Raw genomic sequence first — 21,365 nt, 5'->3', positions numbered from 1 at the left:
AGTGGAATACAGTACGGTACAGTACAGTGGAACACAGTACAGTACAGTGGAGTACAGTACAGTACAGTGGAGTACAGTACAGTGGAGTACAGTACAGTACAGTGGAGTACTGTATTCCACTGTACTGTACCGTACTGTATTCCACTGTACTGTACTGTACCGTACTGTATTCCACTGTACTGCACTGTATTCCACTGTACTGTACTGTACTGTACTGTATTCCACTGTACTGTACTTTACTGTACCGTACTGTACTCCACTGTACTGTACTGTACCGTACTGTATTCCACTGTACTGTACCGTACTGTATTCCACTGTACTGTACTGTACCGTACTGTATTCCACTGTACTGTACTGTATTGTACTGTACTGTACCGTACTGTATTCCACTGTACTGTACTGTACTGTACTCCACTGTACTGTACTGTACCGTACTGGATTCCACTGTACTGTACTGTATTCCACTGTACTGTACTGTACCGTACTGTATTCCACTGTACTGTACTGTATTCCACTGTACTGTACTGTACTGTACTGTATTCCACTGTACTGTACTTTACTGTACCGTACTGTACTCCACTGTACTGTACTGTACCGTACTGTATTCCACTGTACTGTACCGTACTGTATTCCACTGTACCGTACTGTACTCCACTGTACTGTACTGTACCGTACTGTATTCCACTGTACTGTACTGTACTGTATTCCACTGTACTGTATTCCACTGTACTGTACTGTACTGTACTGTACTGTACTGTACTGTACTGTACTGTACTGTACTGTACTGTATAGTGCAGCAGCACAGACAGGCACTGGAGCATACAACTTTCCCCTTGAGAAAAAAACCCTAAATAAAACATTACGATAAAAACGAATGGTAAATGAATGAACCATATGAATAAAAGGTTTTTTTAAACGTAATTTAAAAAATTACAAGTGACGAGAAAATACTATAATTGTCCGTAGAAAATGACTGACTTACATGCATTCCCGATGGACAGGAAGCAAACACAGGGGTGAAATCCCAACAGGAAGTCCCCCTTAGTCCCACCTCCTACATTGTGCAAGTGAAGAATTACACTGTACCATGGCTCTCCCTAGTGACCGTTTATGGTACGTGCACCGTGCACGCTCCAGGCTCCAGCAGGGCAGAGCCACAGAGAGAGTTGCGACATTGAAGGTGCAGAAAACAGCCTGGTCACGTGGTTCATGTTCTCGCGCGAGCCCATAGACTCCAATGCATTCCGTGAAGCCCCGTGAAGTGAACAGAGTTGTCGTAACTCTGTCTTACATATGGCTCTGCAGCAGCAGGGCTAGTGCGCATGCTTGTACAGTAGGTCTATGTGCGTTCACACACAGCTAGATGTTAGCCTGTTAGCAGTGTAGTTTGAAAACACAATAGGCCTAATAATAATAGTAGTAAAAGGTTTGAAACGGTTTGAAAACAGTGTGGTCGTTAAGCAGCTCAACCCTGAAACACAGCAGGTATTAGGTAAGATGAACTGATTCACCTTGTTTTTACTACATTTATCTTTTATATTATTGACTCATCTTTTAACATGGAACAACACGACAAGTATTTCTCTCATATCTGCTTGTCAGTTATACATGATCCTAAACAAGCAGTAAGTAATAATGGCAGCAGTAATAATATTGTAACTTGTTATAAACAAGCAGTAGTTAATACTAGCAGCAGTAATAATATTGTAACTTGTTTTAAGGCCATCTACGGACGGCTGCAATTCGAAACTGGCCCCCTTTTCCCCTCACTATGGGGTATATCTTGTATTATCTTATCCCTGAACTAATTTTTTTTAATATTAAAACAAAACATTTTAAAATCTACAAGCTCACAATGTGTCGATGTAGATCAGCTAGTTGAACTATTTAAAAAAAAATCAAAATAGTAAAATATGGCAAATACGTTTAGGGATAAGGGATTAGGGTGGCGCAAGATGGAGCCCTAGATGTTTTTCTAGGGCTCCATCTTTTACCTCCTTTTATGATGATTTCCTGTTTTTGGTTACTATATAGAAGTGTATCTCTGTACGTCTCTACATGTTCTGATGAATTGAAAAGTGTGGACCTGATTGTAAACACGTAATGCTTTCTGGTGTTGTCCACAGTCAACAGTTTTTGTATTGAGCTGTACTTGAAATGTACTGTATGCCCCTCGAATTGTGAAAGAAATCAGAAGTGGATGGTCTCAACTGGTGCTGTTTATTTTTCTTCGGACATGGACGAAGGTCATTTGAACACCGTGAAAACTATAAATGGAATAAATAAATACTTTCAGAATCATACATTTCATAGTTTCACTCACTCAATAATAAATCAGTGCATTAGATTAATCACTTCAGTATACAATCAACAATTGTATTGTATATTAAATAACTTAAGTTAATTTCAATGCAAGACCAATACCAAGGCAAATGCACATTGCACCATAATCAAGGTATACCAGAGACCAAACGAAATACCCCAACAAAATACAATAGACCATAAATGAAATCATAAATAACTCAAATGAAACACAAACAAAGAAACACTGCTGTACCTCACTCCGCCTATAGAGGGTGCTAGGGCTGGAAAGGCCACCTTGAGCTTCATATAAGAAGCCAGCAAGCAGGCACTGTGTCACCAAACGATCAGTACTGTGATGGGCACTGTGGGTAAACGGTTCACATATTGTATACTGAAGCTACAAACATTTCAATAATATCGAATCAACTGGGCAAACATGAAGTTGCAAACATATCATACCATGTGGCTTTGCTGCTACAAGCTGCATCTCTCTCCCTGTGTCACTCTGGCTGAGTGTGGTGAGTGGCTCTGAGGTGAGTGAAGCTAACAGGCTTTGTGTTGGTAACAGGAAGTGTCAAAGTAAAAGTTGACCAAAAGACAGGAAGTTTCAAAATAAAGGTAAACATTGAAGTTAAATCAAGTGTCAGGGACACTTACACTGTAATTCTGCAAACTGTTAAAGGACATTACATTACATTACAGTCATTTAGCAGACGCTTTTATCCAAAGCGACTTACAATAAGTGTATTCAACATAGGTAGGGAACAAAAACTACTAATCACCAGAAGTCTTTAGTGCATTTTCTGCAAAAACAAGCAACCAAGAGTATACCTAGCGCTAAGGTAAAAGTGCAATATATCAGCTACCTATTTCCTTAAACAGATGAGACAAAATAGCTAAATCAAATGAGCATGAGCTAAAACAATTAAGTGTATCGACTAAACAAGATCCAATAAACAATACAACAATAGAAAACAAGCGTTCGTACAACTAGTTAACAACAAGTAGGTCAGGCAGAGAGGAAGGGTAGTGTTTCCTGAAGAGGTGGGTTTTCAACCTGCGGCGAAATATGGGCAGTGACTCTGCTGTCCTAACATCAGTGGGAAGTTCATTCCACCACTGTGGGGCCAGAACAGAAAAGAGTCGTGACCATGTGGATCGGCCAGAAGGACCCTTGAGTGACGAGGCAAGCAGTCGCCCCGAGGTGGCAGACCGAAGTGGTCGGGCAGGGGTGTAGGCATCGACCATAGCCCGGAGGTAGGAAGGAGCTGTTCCTTTCACTGCCCTATAGGCTAACACCAGGGTTTTGAACTGGATGCGAGCCGCTACGGGGAGCCAGTGTAGAGAACGGAGAAGGATGGTTGTGTGGGAGAACTTGGGGCGGTTGAACACCAGACGAGCCGCAGGTTTCTGAACAAGCTCCAGAGGTCTGATGGCAGATGCCGGAGCACCAGCAAGGAGGGAGTTGCAGTAGTCCAGGCGGGAGATGACGAGAGCCTGGATGAGCACTTGGGCTGCCTTCTCCGTGAGGAAGGGGCGAATCCTCCTGATGTTGTAGAGGAGGAATCTGCAGGACCTTGTCACTGATGCGATGTTTGCCGAGAACGTCAGTTGATCGTCCAGGGTCACACCCAGATTCTTCGCAGTCCGAGTTGAGGTCACCACAGCATTATCAATGGTGATGGCCATGTCTTGGTGCGGACAGCCCTTCCCCGGGAGGAACATCAGCTCGGTCTTGTCCAGGTTGAGCTTCAGGTGGTTTGTCGACATCCACTCCGAGATGTCAGCCAGACAAGCAGCAATGCGTGCCTCCACTTGGGTATCAGAGGGAGGGAATGAGAGGATCAGCTGGGTGTCATCGGCATAGCAGTGGTAGGAAAAGCCATGGGAGTGGATGACAGCACCCAGAGATGTAGTGTAGAGAGAGAAAAGAAGAGGACCCAGAACCGAGCCTTGGGGAACCCCAGTTGTGAGCCTGTGTGGATCTGACACAGACCCTCTCAGCATCACCTGGTAGGAGCGACCCGTCAGGTAGGATGCAAACAGGGAGAGTGCAGAGCCTGAGACACCCATCCCCTCGAGGGTGGAGAGGAGGATCTGATGGTTCACCGTGTCGAACGCTGCAGACAGGTCCAGGAGTATCAGGACGGAGGAGAGAGAGTTCGCTCTAGCGGCATGGAGCGACTCCGTCACTGCCAGCAGGGCAGTCTCTGTCGAGTGACCCACTTTGAACCCAGACTGGTTGGAGTCCAGGAGGTTGTTCTGGTGGAGATAGGAGGACAGTTGTTTAAAGACAGCACGTTCGAGAGTTTTAGATAGGAAGGATAGAAGGGAAACCGGTCTGTAGTTCTTGATCTCAGAGGGGTCAAGTGTCGGTTTCTTCAGGAGGGGGGTGACTCTGGCAGTCTTGAAAGTAGAGGGAAAGTAGCCAGATGTCAGAGAGGTGTTAATAAGGTGGGTTAGGGAAGAAGTTCAGGTGCAATAGACTGCAACAGAGTGGATGGGACCGGGTCCAGAGAGCATGAGGTGGGGCGACTAGAGGTAACAAGGAGAAGGACCTCGTTAGGGGAGAGGGGAGAGAAGTGGGATAGAGAGGGGATGGGGGGGGGAAGAGGAGTAGATGAAGGTAGAGAGGGGGGGGGTGGCAGGCAGACGGGTGTGGGTAGTGCGCAGGGCACCAGCCGGGGGAGGAGGGAAGGAGGATCGGATATCGTTCACCTTCTTGTCAAAGAAGTTGGCGAAATCGTCAGGGAGGAGGGACGAGGAGGGAGGAGGGGGTGGTGGTTGTAGGAGAGAGGAGAAAGTTTCAAAGAGTTTTTTAGGGTTGGAAGCAGAAGCCTGAATTTTAGTGCAGAAAAAAGCAGCTTTAGCAGCTGATAGAGAGGAGGAAAAAGTAGAAATGAGAGATTGGAAGGTGAGAAGGTCCTCCAGGAGGTTGCCATTTCTCCATTTGCGCTCAGCCGCTCTCAGGCTCCGTCTCTCAGTCCGCACTGAGTCCGACAACCAGGGGGCAGGTGGAGTTTGGCGTGCAGGCCTGGTGGTGAGGGGACAGAGATGGTCGAGAGAAGAGGATAGAGTAGAGAAAAGAAGATCTGTGGCGGTATCAGGGGATAGAAGAGCAAAGGATTCAGGGGCAGGGAGAGCAGAGAGAACAGAAGAGGAAAGATCAGTGGAGGAAAGTGAGCGAAGATTGTGACGTGAGGAAATCATGTGGGTAGGGAGGGGCTGTGAGGGGGGAGAGGAGAGAGAGAGAGTAGGACATGAAGTAGTGATCAGAGAGTTTCTTACCCTTTTCACTGGAAAGAGGAGTGACAGACAGGTTAGCAATAGAGCAGCCTCTGGTGAAGATCAGGTCCAGTTGGTTGCCCGCCTCATGGTTAGGAGGAGATGGGGAAATAACTAGGTCAAAGGCGGCGAGAAACGAAAGTAGTGGGTCTAGCTGCTTCTCAGTCGGGAGGTTGAAGTCACCCAGAAGGATGAATCCAGAGCCATCGACAGGGAAGTGGGAGACTAGATGGTCCAGCTCCTCCAGGAAGCCACCAGCAGGGCCCGGTGGGCGATAAACAACTGCAATGGTGAGCTTGACTGGATGAGAAACAGTGACCACATGAAATTCAAATGAGGTAGGAGAGAATTGTGACAGTGAAACAGGAGAGTATTTCCATTTTCTGGAAATTAGCAGACCAGCCCCACCACCTGTCCGCACGGCTCTGGGAGTGTGAGAGAAAGAGTACACATCTGACAGAGCCGCGGGCGTAGCAGTGTTTTCTGGTCTGATCCAGGTCTCAGTCAGAGCAAGGAAGTTAAGGGAGAGCAAGGATGCGTAGGCTGAGATGAAAGCAGATTTGCCTTCCACCACAGCCGAGTGGCAATTCCAAAGCCCTCCCGTTACCACTTGCTCGACGTGAGTTGAAAGAGTAGGATAGATGAGATTAGTTGTGTCGCGACATCTGGGTGTAACCCAGTGTTTGTGCGACCACCAGGAAGAAGAGAGGACAGGAATAGGAAGAAAACACATTGTAGATCACTAAACATATACTACTATACACTACTATATCTATCACACTACTATATATGTCACTAATCAATGATACAGCTTATCGTTCAGTGACGAAGTCGGACTTTGACAAAGTCGCCTGTCGCCTTTGTTCGGACTTTGACAAAGTCGCCTGTCGCCTTTGTTCGGACTTTGACAAAGTCGCCTGTCGCCTTTGTTCGCCTGGCCTTAGTTTGCTGGACGCCGCTTAAAAGCTGACGCTTTCAGCTGGTGGTATAAGGCCACTTCAAACGATTGCTAATCGTCTGCCAGGAGTGCTGGCTAAACCACACACTTCACAAGGCAATCAAGTGGCCTATACAGGGTGAAACTACTTATACTACTACAAAGTGCCAATAGCCTACTGCTTGAAGCACACAAACAATACAACTATAAACTACAGACTACCACACAAGCTAATAATACAATACTAATAGAAAAGCACTTAGGGTACCACTACTAGCAGCTTGCTAAATAACAAAATAATGCTACTATACTCAACTAGCCAGAGGTCAGGAGCTCAGTTCACTTCAGATGTTGGTTACACACTGAATATAATACTCTCAACCTGCCTACTTATCCCTTGAGCTGTGCTGGCTAAACCACACACTTCACAAGGCAATCAAGTGGCCTATACAGGGTGAAACTACTTATACTACTACAAAGTGCCAATAGCCTACTGCTTGAAGCACACAAACAATACAACTATAAACTACAGACTACCACACAAGCTAATAATACAATACTAATAGAAAAGCACTTAGGGTACCACTACTAGCAGCTTGCTAAATAACAAAATAATGCTACTATACTCAACTAGCCAGAGGTCAGGAGCTCAGTTCACTTCAGATGTTGGTTACACACTGAATAGAATACTCTCAACCTGCCTACTTATCCCTTGAGCTGTGCTGGCTAAACCACACACTTCACAAGGCAATCAAGTGGCCTATACAGGGTGAAACTACTTATACTACTACAAAGTGCCAATAGCCTACTGCTTGAAGCACACAAACAATACAACTATAAACTACAGACTACCACACAAGCTAATAATACAATACTAATAGAAAAGCACTTAGGGTACCACTACTAGCAGCTTGCTAAATAACAAAATAATGCTACTATACTCAACTAGCCAGAGGTCAGGAGCTCAGTTCACTTCAGATGTTGGTTACACACTGAATAGAATACTCTCAACATGCCTACTTATCCCTTGAGCTGTGCTGGCTAAACCACACACTTCACAAGGCAATCAAGTGGCCTATACAGGGTGAAACTACTTATACTACTACAAAGTGCCAATAGCCTACTGCTTGAAGCACACAAACAATACAACTATAAACTACAGACTACCACACAAGCTAATAATACAATACTAATAGAAAAGCACTTAGGGTACCACTACTAGCAGCTTGCTAAATAACAAAATAATGCTACTATACTCAACTAGCCAGAGGTCAGGAGCTCAGTTCACTTCAGATGTTGGTTACACACTGAATAGAATACTCTCAACCTGCCTACTTATCCCTTGAGCTGTGCTGGCTAAACCACACACTTCACAAGGCAATCAAGTGGCCTATACAGGGTGAAACTACTTATACTACTACAAAGTGCCAATAGCCTACTGCTTGAAGCACACAAACAATACAACTATAAACTACAGACTACCACACAAGCTAATAATACAATACTAATAGAAAAGCACTTAGGGTACCACTACTAGCAGCTTGCTAAATAACAAAATAATGCTACTATACTCAACTAGCCAGAGGTCAGGAGCTCAGTTCACTTCAGATGTTGGTTACACACTTCACCACTTTTCAACCTATCTTCATATAATAGGTCCTCACTAATAATCATGATACAAATGGCACAATTGTTTTCTACTCAGTCTGTGCCTCATAGGAGGGCTGTGGGCAGTTCAGAAACCGTCCTCCAGTTACATCATCATTAGGCAGAAATGTTAACACGTTTTTTTCTTACAAAAATGTTTAGATTTGTATTATCGTGAGAACGATAGCTTCCATTTTCGCTTCAATCAATCAGTCTGTTATAAATGTGATCCTAAACAAGCAGTAGTTAATAGCAGCAGTAATAATATTGTAACTTGTTGGGGGGGGGTTAGTGAATCTTGTAGGCCAGGCCCATTGCAAAATGCTGTACTCTGTCATCAACCTACAATCTATGCGTATGTTCGTGTATGTTCGCGTATGTTCGTAGACGACCGTTTACTCCATATATGAACGCTCCGTCCGTCTGTTTACCTTTTAGCATTGCTCTGGCTAATATGGAGCTCCTCCTTCCCCATTTTTAAATCCAGCTCCGTTGAGCCTCCATTATAACCTGATTTCCAAAGGTTCGAGAGCTGTCCATGGTGGGCCGCCACGCACCTGGCGATCGTAAATCATTTTTGAGTTTGTACCGCATCGTTGAGAAATTGTAGCTAGTTGTACTGCTAGCTAAAGGCTGTGAGCTAATGCGAGTGGTGTTGTCGTCCTCACAGAGGCCCCTACCTTCCTGTTTAACCCGGAAAGGAAACAAGCTCCGTGGCAGACGGGCGGAACCTCTGCAGTGTGAGCATGCTAAAGGCTCATACATAGTCTGGATTTTCGGTGGTTAGGTGACCACCGAACTACAACATGACGTCACGAGCCGCGGTGAAGAGCAAACCACCGCCACCGCCCCAGCCCGTTTTTTTTACTCACAACCGTTCAACGTTATTTCAGCTCCGGTGGTCAGCTCACCACCGGAACGGTGGTCACGTCACCACCGAAAATCCAGACTATGAATGAGCCTTAACACTAGATGGCGCTAAAGGATTTAAAGAAACCTTGTATGAGGGGTCCTGTTAGGGTCTTCATGGTGTTTTTTTTACCAGTGAGAGTGAGGAGATCTTGTATAGGAATCTTGTTCTTTGGTTGAGTGTTTTTTACATTGGTGGCCATTTTATATCACAGGAAAGATTTGCCCCCAGGATGGAACCTAGGTAGGTAATTTTCCATGTGATAATATTGTCACCCACTCTAACCGAGAAGCCATCTGCCTTGTTGAGATTACTATTTGATCCAAAGAGAATGGATTCAGTTTTTCCCAGGTGTAATGAGCTTGTTATCAGCGAGCCAGGTGCAGATTCTAGAGCCAGAGTTCAAACGTAGTTTGTAAATGAGCAGGATTTGTCCACTGTAATGTTAACACGCACATCTTAGTCAATCTGATTTTTGTCTCCACCAGGCCAAAGGCATGGGGAGAGAGCATGTTTTGCACTCTGTCTGCTAATCTCCGACACCGTTAACCCGGTCGATGCCAAACTTTGCATACACACTCCCTGGATGCCAAATATGAACCTCTGCCCCACATTTTCCAGAACGGCCTATTATAGCACCACCATGAGGCAGCTTTTGACATTTTTTACCTCTAACTGCACCGATCTGCGTGAAACGTATGCACACTCCCTAGAGCAGTGGTTCCCAAACTTTTTCCTGTCAAGGACCCCCAAATCAACATTTATTAGGCCATGGACCCCCCATTTGAAAACATATGCCAGTGACCCCGATAAGGGAGGGTTTTTACGGCTCTAGCAGTGATTTCAAGGACCCCCAGTTTCACACGCATTATGCATTATCTCTGGTACCCCACTTTATATAGTAAAACCACTGGTAATTTAACTCTGAGAGTGTACAAATGGAACCAAATTTGGTTCCATTTGTACACTCTCAGAGTTACAGACCCATACGGGTACATTTGGTTCCTAACTATCTCTAATTGAGCTAGGTACCCCCTGGAACTCCCTCAAGTGCCCCTAGGGGTCCCCGGACCCCACTTTGGGAACCACTGCCCTAGAGGCCAAGGACAAAAGTTTGACCTACATTTTTCACATCTGCTTTTTATAGCGCCACCAGGAGGCCGACTTTTTATATTACTCCTCCTCATTCTGTCCAAAAATCTCGCAAATCGTTATACAGTATCTCTACAGGCATGTGCTCAAGTCGGATCTGTCCGATATTTCATATTCCATCCTAATTGGCTATAATTAGCTTTCCAAGTTTCCAAGATTGGCCCGTTTTGAACAAAAAGCCTCAAATCATGAACGCAGCGTGCAATTTACGTGAAAACTTTCACACACTTTCTTACTAGGCTGAGGATTATATCCCACCCTTTTCACATAGGCCTGTTATAGCGCCACCAGGAAGCCACAACCTGACCTGGCTTGGTGGAGACCTGTGCCCCGAGGGCCACTTTTTCTAGTTAAATTATTTGTTCGACTTCTCCTGGTGGCAGTAGACTTGTGACAATGAAGTCGACTTGTTGAGAAGTCGACTTTGGTTACTGCCCTATTGTGTTGCCCTATTGAAATGTAACCCTAACACACACCATTGAAATGTAACCCTAACACACACCATTGAAATGTAACCCTAACACACCATTGAAATGTAACCCTAACACAAACCATAGAAATTTAACCATAACACACACCATTGAAATCTAACCCTAACACACACCATTTAAATGTAACCCTAACACACACCACTGTAACACATCTTAACACGGTATTGGTTTGTTCTTCCTCACCACACTCCTTGAAACCAAAGTGCTTCCAAATAGATTACCTTGTACTTTTCCTGTTGACCAAAGGGTGGCGCTCTTTCACTCATCTGGGCTAGATCTGAACTAAACATCTCACTGAGTTTTGGAATGCTATATACTTTTTAACGTACGCACGCACGCACGTACACACATGCGCACACACCACACACACACACTTGGAATTGGGCAGCCAACAGGCTTCTTTTGTTTAAAGTGGGACATTTATATGGTTTTTTCTTTTTTTTTTTTTATATTGTTTATATGCATACATTCATGAGTCGACTTGCTGACTGGCTGACGGTAATGAACAATAGTTTTTTTATAGGAGGATATATGTGACCATACCATTAACAACCTATATAAGGCAAGGATTCTGAATCCATTCCATCCACAAAAACACTCCTTGGGCTAAAAACAGCAATAGCCACTTGTCCAAATGTGCCCAAAATGTGCTAACCTCATCACATTTATGATGACGGCTATGGCCGTTCTAATGCTTGGAATTGTTTCAGAATCATGACAACCCCCTAGTTTGACACATCACATGCTACTTAACACTAGCATGCCTGATTTAAAATCTCTACTAGTAAGACGGCTAACGGTCGGGCTGCACCTCCCTGCACCCGTTGACGGCTTGCCATTGTCTTCTAAATGTTACATTCCAACTAATTCAAGGCAGCAGTTTCAACTGACAGGACAACTCAAGTTATTTTTTATTTTTTTCATTTCAGTTTACCAAACTATAATTATAGTGACGATGTGAGCGCTATATATTCAATATAGCGCTCACATCGTCACTATAATTAATTACCCTTGCGCAGCAAACACTGTCCGACTTTGTATTGAGACAATACAATAGGCTACACGTTATTGTAACAGCCAGAGCTAGGCACACACAGAGAAATACGACATTAGCGTTATATATTGTCATTTTTATATAGAGGGGAAACATTATAGGGAGGGAGGTCTATCGCGTTGGAATGATTCATGTCATTGATGTCATTTTTACACTGTTCGTTTAGCGTGCCCTCCGAAAAATAAAGTCACAAACAATGTCTGTTTATTTCTCTTTCTTTTTTTTGGGAAGGCGAAGCCTTGCCTAGCCTTACAGACCCGCTGCCTATGATCGATGTAATGTATATATATTTGATTGATTGTGCCAGCAAAGAGGTCCGTAGCAGAAGGTTTATAGCAGCACGGTTTATATATACACCATAGGATAGAAGAAGTCATGTGACGCATCGCGATTTCAATTATTTATTATTTGGAATCGCGCATCGGCAAGCATTCTCGCTCCAAGGAAAGGAAATGTCGGTCGGGTCAAACAGACCATGCTATAAACTTTATTATTAAACAACATTTTGTCTATGCTGTGAGTACATTCGTAATGTAAGTTTGCCTACATGTGGCAGTTCGAATGCAAATGACACATTAGCTTGAACAATGCCCGTCTCCAGCCAGGAGGGAGGTATGAACAGCACTGCTTGCGGGGGGAGAAAGGGTGAGGAGTCTGAGGCCGGTCCGACGGACCGAAAAAGAGCAGGTTTAGTAGGTAGATGTACGTCTAATATCATATTTCCAAAACGTTTCAGATGAAAAAAAAAACAGAGATGATTTGAATCGAACATTTAGAAAAAGTCATGGAAGGGGAACTTTCTCAGGACTTCATGGGCAAAGAAAATCCACTTCAAAATTTCAAAATCGGTCAGCCAGACCGCTCCGACGTGCTAGTGTTAAAACTTAGTCCGCCATTGCCGTAGATCAACGGCAATTTGTCTTTTATAGTGCTTTTGATTGATCAAGTCATAATGCTACTCACGTTAGCATTGGGTTGCTCATTGTCGTTTCTTTGCTGTTTTAGTCCAATCCGCCCAACGTTCAGATGTAAATAGTGATTTCTGATCGCATCGTGCAAGCCATATTACTGCTTGTGGTGAAAACTAAGACATGTCGGCTGCTGCTTGTAAAACGTTTTGCTCCTCCTCTCGTTGTATTGGGCTGTGTGGGCCGGAAGTAGTTGGCGCTTATTCACAGATATTGCCTGGCTGCCTGCAGTAATTTCACATGGACACCAGGGGGGCGATGAAAGTGTTAACATTATGGTAATTGTTAGGGTCTGGCCGAGCCTCGGGCCGACCCAGTTAGGGTAGGGTACCTGTATCCTTGTCCCAGATGGCATTTTTGGTCCAAACAAGGTTTATTCCACGGCCCAGAGCCGGCGCTGTGATGTGCCTCCATTATGTTTTAGCAGCACCCGCGGTAAACATGGAATGATGATGCATCGTCACACACCCTAACATAAGATCATAACTTCCGGTCTGGGTTTTTTGCTCTTCAAAATAAGAGTTGAACAGGGAAAAATGCTGGCGTGAATTATATCACAAGTTATCAAATGCCTAAGCGTTAAAGCATAATAAAGCATAATAAAATGTTGACATCTTGCCGTATATAGGTAATGATATGGTCACATATAAGACCTTATAAAATAAATTGCTCAATACCGACAGCCGGTCAGCAAGTGGACTCATTCATTTAAGTATTTTTAAGTATATAGGCAATATTTTAGGCCAATAAAAACACATTTCCTACTCTTCCCACCCCTGGCTGCCGGACTATAGGTCTCCAGTTATTAAAGTCCTTCCTTATTCACTTGATTTCAGACCGGAGTCCAGACTGCAGGTGAAGACAAACTCTCCAGACTCATAAGAACTACAATACCCATGATGCATCACTCCCAGGTGAAGATGAACTCTCCAGGCGCATAAGAACTACAATACCCATGATGCATCACTCCCAGGTGAAGATGAACTCTCCAGACTCAGCCAGGGACGTTTCTATTAAACAGGAAGCTGAAGACGTTTCTATTAAACAGGAAGCTGAAGAAGTTTGTATTAAACAGGAAGCTGAAGACGTTTCTATTAAACAGGAAGCTGAAGACGTTTCTATTAAACAGGAAGCTGAAGACGGTTCTATTAAACAGGAAGCTGAAGACCAGCCACACCTCAGTAAGTTTCATGTGAAAGAAAATATTGTTCCTGAGGAAACAATGTATTTTGCTAAAATCTTTCAGAACAGTAATAACCTCTAGTTAGTAACGGTTTAGTCAATCTTATCTTGGTAGGTAATAGCTCATTTAGTACATGGAACATGGAAGAAGAATGTGTTTACATTTTAGGAATCCAGTGTTGACCATCATGTTATGTTTCTGCTCCTAGACATCCTGCACATGGTTGTGTGTAAAGAGGTTTCTCCTGAACAGGAGAGGAGCCCCAGTCTGCTCCAAGAGGATCCACACATTAAAGAAGAACAGGAGGAGCTTAACAAGGAACAGGAGGAACTACTTCAAAGACCAGAGGAACCTGTTGGGTCAACGTTGACATTACTAGCAGGTGAAGAAGAAAATGATGATGATGAAGAAGAACCCATATCTTCCCCCTGCTCTGAGATTGAAGTTGAACTTGAATTTGACGCTGAAGTCACTGAAGACAGTGATGATTGGGAGGAGACCAGTGAAGACGATGATGACGAACGGCGTGACAAGAGTTTCAGTGACTCAGGTTCCCTGAAGAAGCACCAGCGTGTCCACACTGGAGAAAAACCTTTCCAATGTAAACATTGTGACAAGAGTTTTAGTTTGTCAAGTTCCCTTGGGTCACACCTTCGTGTCCACACTGGAGAAAAACCTTTCCAATGTAAACATTGTGACAAGAGTTTCAGACACTCATCTCACCTGAAGCGACACCTTCGTGTCCACACTGGAGAAAAACCTTTCCAATGTAAACATTGTGACAAGAGTTTCTGTTTGTCAAGTTCCCTTGGGTCACACCTTCGTGTCCACACTGGAGAAAAACCTTTCCAATGTAAACATTGTGACAAGAGTTTTAGAGACTCATCTCTCCTGAAGCGACACCTTCGTGTCCACACTGGAGAAAAACCTTTCCAATGTAAACATTGTGACAAGAGTTTCAGTCAGTCAGATGAACTGAAGAAACACCAGAGTGTCCACACAGGAGTTAAACCTTTTCACTGTAAACATTGTGACAAGAGTTTCAGTTTGTCTTGTCACCTGAAAAAACACCACCGTATTATCCAAACTGGAGAAAAACATTTCCAATGTAAACATTGTGACAAGATTTTTACTGCATCATCTTCACTGATAACACACGAGCGTATCCACACTGGAGAAAAACCTTTCCATTGTAAACATTGTAACAAGGGTTTCAGTCAGTTAAGTAATATGAAGACACACCTCCGTGTACACACTGGAGAAAAACCTTTCCAATGTAAACATTGTGACAAGTGTTTCAATAATTCAAGTCATTTGAAGACACACCTCCGTGTACACACTGGAGAAAAACCTTTCCAATGTAAACATTGTGACAAGAGTTTCAATAATTCAAGCCATTTGAAGACACACCTCCGTGTACACACTAGAGAAAAACCTTTCCAATGTAAACATTGTGACAAGTGTTTCAGTGTGTCAGGTTCCCTGAAGAAACACCAGCGTGTCCACACTGGAGAAAAACCTTTCCAATGTAAACATTGTGACAAGTGTTTCAGTGTGTCAGGTTCCCTGAAGAAACACCAGCGTGTCCACACTGGAGAAAAACCTTTCCACTGTCAACATTGTGACAAGAGTTTCATTCAGTCAAGTGCCCTGAAGTCACACCAGTATGTCCACACTGAAGAAAAACCTTTCCAATGTAAACATTGTGACAAGAGTTTCAACGTTTCAAGTAATCTGAAGTCACACCTTTGTGTCCACACTGGAGAAAAACCTTTCCAATGTAAACATTGTGACAAGAGTTTCAAGTGTTCAAGTTATCTGAAGAGCCACCTTCGTGTCCACACTGAAGAAAAACCTTTCCAATGTCAACATTGTGACAAGAGTTACAAGGATTCAAGTAATTTCCGTTACCACCTTTGTCCACAGACAATAAAAAAGATGTCCACTTTAAACGGTGTGACCTAAGTTTAAATAACTCGGGTCACTTGCTAAGACACCATTGCATTCACACCATGGGGTAAAAAAAAGAAAGTTTCCACTATGTGCTTCTGTCTGTCTTGGATTATGGAGACATAATCTATAGACATGCAGCAGCATCCACTCTTAAATCCCTAGCCTCTGTTTATCACTCATCGATTAGATTTATTACGGGTGATTGCTATGGTACTCACCAATGTATCTTATATAACAAGGTTAGATGGTCCTCCCTGACAGAGAGATGGAAACTGCATTGGCACCTGTTCTTGTATAAAGCCATGCTTGGAGATTGTCCTAAATACTCATCTTTTCTGAATTACACCCGCACCCGGTCAAGTAGTTTCCCCAAATTCAAGGTACCAAAAGTTATCTCTGAACTTGCTTTTGGCTTCTGTGGCCCTAATACATGGAATGACCTGCAAACGACATTGAAACTGACATTGGTACCCTTAACACTTAGATTGCCATTGGCCGAGATCTACATCAATTAAAGCTCATAATTTAATAAAACCCTCAACGCCGTTGCCGTAGATCAATGGCAATTGCGCTTTTATAGCACTTTCGATCGATCAAGCCATAATGCTACTTACGTTAGCATCTGGTTGCTGCTGGTGCTCTCAATAACACAGGATCGCGGCATTAAAATCATGGTGGCCATAATCACCCACCCGTTTGACTTCCTAGTTTATGTACAGTACCGGTAGTCTGGAAATGTGGCTTTTCAAAATCAGAGTTCAATGGGAAAATGCTGGCGTGAATTAGTAAGTGTTAAGTCGTTTTAAAACCTTGGTGAGCATACAGACCCCCACAATATATAACTGTTTTTAGATTGTTTTGAAATTTGTCTTATCTTTTTATTTGTGAACCTATGTAATTCACATGTATATCTTTTGTTTTTCTTTTCCTGATCTTCTGATGTATTGTGATGTTTTTTCTATATATTGTATTACTCGACAACACTGAAAATGAGTTTGATTACTCAGTGTAATTTCGAGAATAAACAAAACTTTAATGAATGAAAAATGAGCTCAAATGAAACAGCTGTATGTTCGTAGGGAGGTCGATAGACAAGGACAATATTATGGATTATTATACTGCTCCTATATTTCAAAACAAATATGGCTAAATTTTCCTTCTACAGCACGGCCACCCAGGTGTGGAATGCCCTGACCCCTTCCCTCAAAAAATGCAGATCACTTACATCTTTTAAAACAGGCCTGAAAGTCCACCTTTCAGCAGGCCAAATGGAGAGGAAATTATCACTTCTCCTTTAAACAGGTGACCAACCCCCCTCCTAACTTTCTCCCACTCTGTACATATAGTGTTTTATTATATCCTGTAATGATATATTTTGTTGTTGTTGTTTTTTATATTGAATTTTTTGTTGAGGGGCGCTAGCTCCTCCTATTGGGCTTTGTCTTTGTGTGAACACAAACACGATGATTTGATTGGCTGATCATCATCCCATAGCGATGATTTGATTGGCTGGTGTACATATTGAGGATAAAAACAGTGATTGCAGAAAAAGTGTAGACGCCGGAATGACATTTGTGATGATTTGATTGGCTGAGCATGGTATGTAATGTATGATGATAAGAGCACTTCACACAAGTGTATTGTTGTTATTCTTCATGTCTATGAATTGATTGCATAGGACCTGAATGGAAACGAGACTGCCAGGACTTATTTTTTGTGTTCTCCCTTTTGGAATCAGTGTTTGACTGAACTCTGTTGCTGTTATGTCCAATCAATAGAACATATAAATTACTAAATTGTTACTAATTTGTTTTAAAATGTTTTTTTTCCTCCAATGCATTGTTTTGATTAATACATTAGTATGTGTATTCATTAAGATTAATACTTGTCTGATTGGTTCGACCTGTTCAATATATTACATTATACTTTACCTGCGGAAATGAAATGCACAGCATTGTTGAAATGAAACATTGCAATTGTACGCATGCAAATATATCTGAAAATATTACTCATACCTCATTAGGGGAGAAACGATCTCTGTAGAAAGTTTGATCATCCAATTACATCATATTTGATATATCTGTGTTGAACTAGTAGAGTAGAAAAAAGTAGAAATATTCAGTAAACTATTAAAACAAAATACTACTCTCTCTCTCTCTCTCTCTCTCTGTCACACACACTGGTTTTTTTGGGACAAGTGGATAACTCACCCCGAAAGTAGAGACATCTCACCCCGGGCGACATGTCCAGACTTTCGGGCGACATTTATGGCCTTTCGGGCGACATGACCGGTGAGTTATCCAGACTTTCAGGTTGAGAAAGTCTTTTCACACTTTTGACTGAGTTGGAAAAGGGTTGAGTTATCCAATTACCCATTATTTATTCTGCATTTGAGCCACGACCACCATCTGATGAGAGACATTTAGCCTCTTGGACCCCAAACTAAAGAATAGGTTAGTGTGGTTGGATATGATTTTGTCCACATTTCCATGCTGTATTGATGTTGGTACCATTAGGAGAGATAACAGGCAAACGTTGATCAAAATAACAATTATTTTGTATTCTCTAATTGTGTAGACTTCTTGTACATTAAGTAATGTTTAACAATCATTTAACTCTTCAGATGGACGCGTAAGGGTCCATTTGGTTTAATTTTACACTCCCAAGAGTTATAGAGAGATGACTTCCGCACACCCGGTAGGTTTGGAGCAGGTGCGATGATGACAAGGCATATACAATGTGAAAGGAGGGACACCCGCACACTGCCACTTGCTGGGTTCAGAGCATTGTATTCAAGAGTTAAAGTTATATAAGGGTTAAATATGTAATAAGGGTCCATTTGGTTAGCAACTCTCCATCATTGAGCTGGGGACCACCTGGAACCCCTCAAGGACCACTGGTTGAAAACCACTGCAGTAGAGCATATATTTCTATATTGCAGGAAGTATACAGAAGAAAGGAGGGAATGGAAAGAGCTGGATGAGCTGGAGTTAGAATAAAGGAAATATTGGTGTAATGTATTCGCTATCATACAATTCCTATGCTGCATAGATTATTATTTATTATTTGCACATTTAAAAACAACACATTTGGAACAACAGCATATTGTAGGGTTGTGCAGGTGAGATTTAGAAAACCTTGTGGGGTTTATAAAGTTAATCTCACCTCATTTAACTACAACAATACAAATGTAAGGAGGTGAATTGACTGGTGCTGCCACCAGAGGGCACTGTGGTATTTTCCATTGTTTCTGTTCTGTGCAGCTGGTGACCTCATTGTTGGGGGCGGCCATTTTAGTTCACGATGTTGTTTCGCTGCGAGGTAGGAGTGAAATCCACCCTCTCTGAATAATCCACTTGATATAAATCTCTAAATTAGCCATCCATGTTGTTTGATTAACAGATACTGTTGTTGGGAAGTATTGTTGTGCTAGTTTGAAAACAGTGTGGTCGTTAAGCAGCTCAACCCTGAAACACAGCAGGTAAGATGAACTGATTCAACTTGTTTTTATTACATTTATCTTTTATATTATTGACTCATCTTTTAACATGGAACAACACGACGAGTATTTCCCTCATATCTGCTTGTTAGTTATAAATGATCCTGAACACAAGCACTAGTTAATACTAGCAGCAGTAATAATATTGTAACTTGTTATAAACAAGCAGTAGTTAATACTAGCAGCAGTAAGTAATAATATTGTAACTTGTTTTAAGGCCACCTACAGACGGCTGCAATTCGAAACTGGCCCCCTTTTCCCCTCACTATAGGCTATATCTTGCTCCACCCCTTATCCCTTATCCCTAAACTAATTAGCCATTTTTTTACTATTTATAAAAAACCTTTTAAAATCGTTCAAATAGCTGATCTACAAGCTCACAACGTGTAGATGTAGATCGGCTAGTTGAACTATTTTAGAATGTTTTTCAAAATAGTAAAAAATGGCAAATACATTTAGGGATAAGGGTTAAGGGTGGCGCAAGATGGAGCCCTAGATGTTTTTCCACTTTTACCTCCTTTTATGATGATTTCCTGTTTTTGGTTACTATATAGAAGTGTATCTGTGTATGTCTCTACATGTTCTGATGTGGGGACCAGTTTCGAACTGCAGACGCCCATAGGTTTTGAAGGAATTTGAGATTCACATTTCTTAATTGCTGTTGGTAGGGCGCTCCACATTTTAGTGGCATAGGAGCTAAATTAATTTATTCTATTGTTTGAGCCAAATCTGGGTTGCATGTGGTTTGTTGAACTCCCTCTGGTGTTGAGATTGTGGACTTCATTTACATTAATTAAGGAAGTATTTAGACAGGTACATGGCTTAAGGTGTAGTGAATCTTGTAGGCCATTCCAGCAGCAACCTATGGGCAGGGGTGAGGTGGGTTCTGGGAGTGAGGCCAAGTAGTAGCCTGACCAGTTTGTTTTGTGAAGCCTGGAGCCTTGTTTTAAGGGCCTTTTGAGGTGCTGTGATACTAAGAGGTGCATGCATAGTTGAAGAAACCTTGTACGAGGGCTCCTGTTAGGGTCTTCAATGTGTTTTTGTTGACCAGTGAGGAGATCCTGTACAGGAATCTTGTTCTTTTGTTGACTTTTTTTTAATTTATTTTTTACATTTTTGAGTGGTGTAAACCACTCCTACAACTGGCTTTGTTAGTGCAGAAAAAATTAGCATGGTTGCTACGGTCACCCAGTTCACCCGGGTGTGATTTCATTACGTCAGAGCTGATTTCATTACGTCAGAGCTGATCAGGCTATATAATACCTTACACCACTCAGTTCACACAGGTGTGATTTTTACATTACATTTTATCATAGGAAATATTTTCCCTCAGATTGGAACCTAGGTACTAGGTAGGTATAGGGCTGGGGCGGTATGGGATTTTTATTACCGCGGTTATTGTCGGCCCCCATACCGCCGGTATGGCGATAATAAAAATATTGGCATGTCAACGCCGCAACACGTGTTCTGGTGTCAATCAAATCAACTGCGTCAGACATCTCCCGCAGCCCGCTGTTAAAAAAAGAAATAAAAAAGCGAACAAATTTCACATAATTTCAGATCAAGACAAGTTGTGTTGAGCGTCTTTTTCCTGCGATCCCATTGATGTCACAACAGACAACATTTATAGGTGGGTCTGGTTTGGAGTAGCCTGATTTAAACCACTGTCCGACTTTGTTTTGAGCGAATATTAATACCTCGCACTATTGTAACAGCCAGGTGCATCGTGCATTGCTCAGACCGTCAGAGAGAGAGAGAGAGAGAGAGAGAGAGAAAAACATTAGGCTAAACGTGTAGCCTATGGATAAGGGCGCATCGTTGTAACAGGTTTCAACTTTGTATTGATGTCTGTCAGCGAGAGACGAGAAGAGAAAGGGAGGGAGAGAGAGAGAGAGAGAAACATTAGGCTAAACGTGTAGCCTATGGATAAGGGCGCATCGTTGTAACGATTTCAACTTTGTATTGATGTCTGTCAGCGAGAG

The 21,365-nt window shown here is 42.6% G+C and overlaps 1 protein-coding gene across 1 annotated transcript; it reads left to right on the top strand.

Moving 5' to 3' along the window:
• Positions 1 to 1,368: 1,368 nt before the first annotated feature.
• On the top strand, positions 1,369 to 17,633 carry LOC306928814 (uncharacterized protein; the record flags this gene model as incomplete). The annotated part of the gene is made up of 5 exons (XM_079509085.1): positions 1,369 to 1,492; positions 13,585 to 13,662; positions 13,722 to 13,929; positions 14,140 to 14,481; positions 17,623 to 17,633. Exons 2-5 carry the CDS (start codon positions 13,645 to 13,647, stop codon positions 17,631 to 17,633), a joined length of 579 nt encoding a protein of 192 aa, XP_079365211.1. The 5' UTR covers positions 1,369 to 1,492; positions 13,585 to 13,644.
• Positions 17,634 to 21,365: the final 3,732 nt, after the last annotated feature.

The sequence above is a fragment of the Electrona antarctica genome (assembly GCF_951216825.1).
Source record: "Electrona antarctica genome assembly, chromosome: 8".
NCBI lineage: Eukaryota > Metazoa > Chordata > Actinopteri > Myctophiformes > Myctophidae > Electrona > Electrona antarctica.
This window is presented reverse-complemented; position numbering and strand designations above follow the sequence as displayed.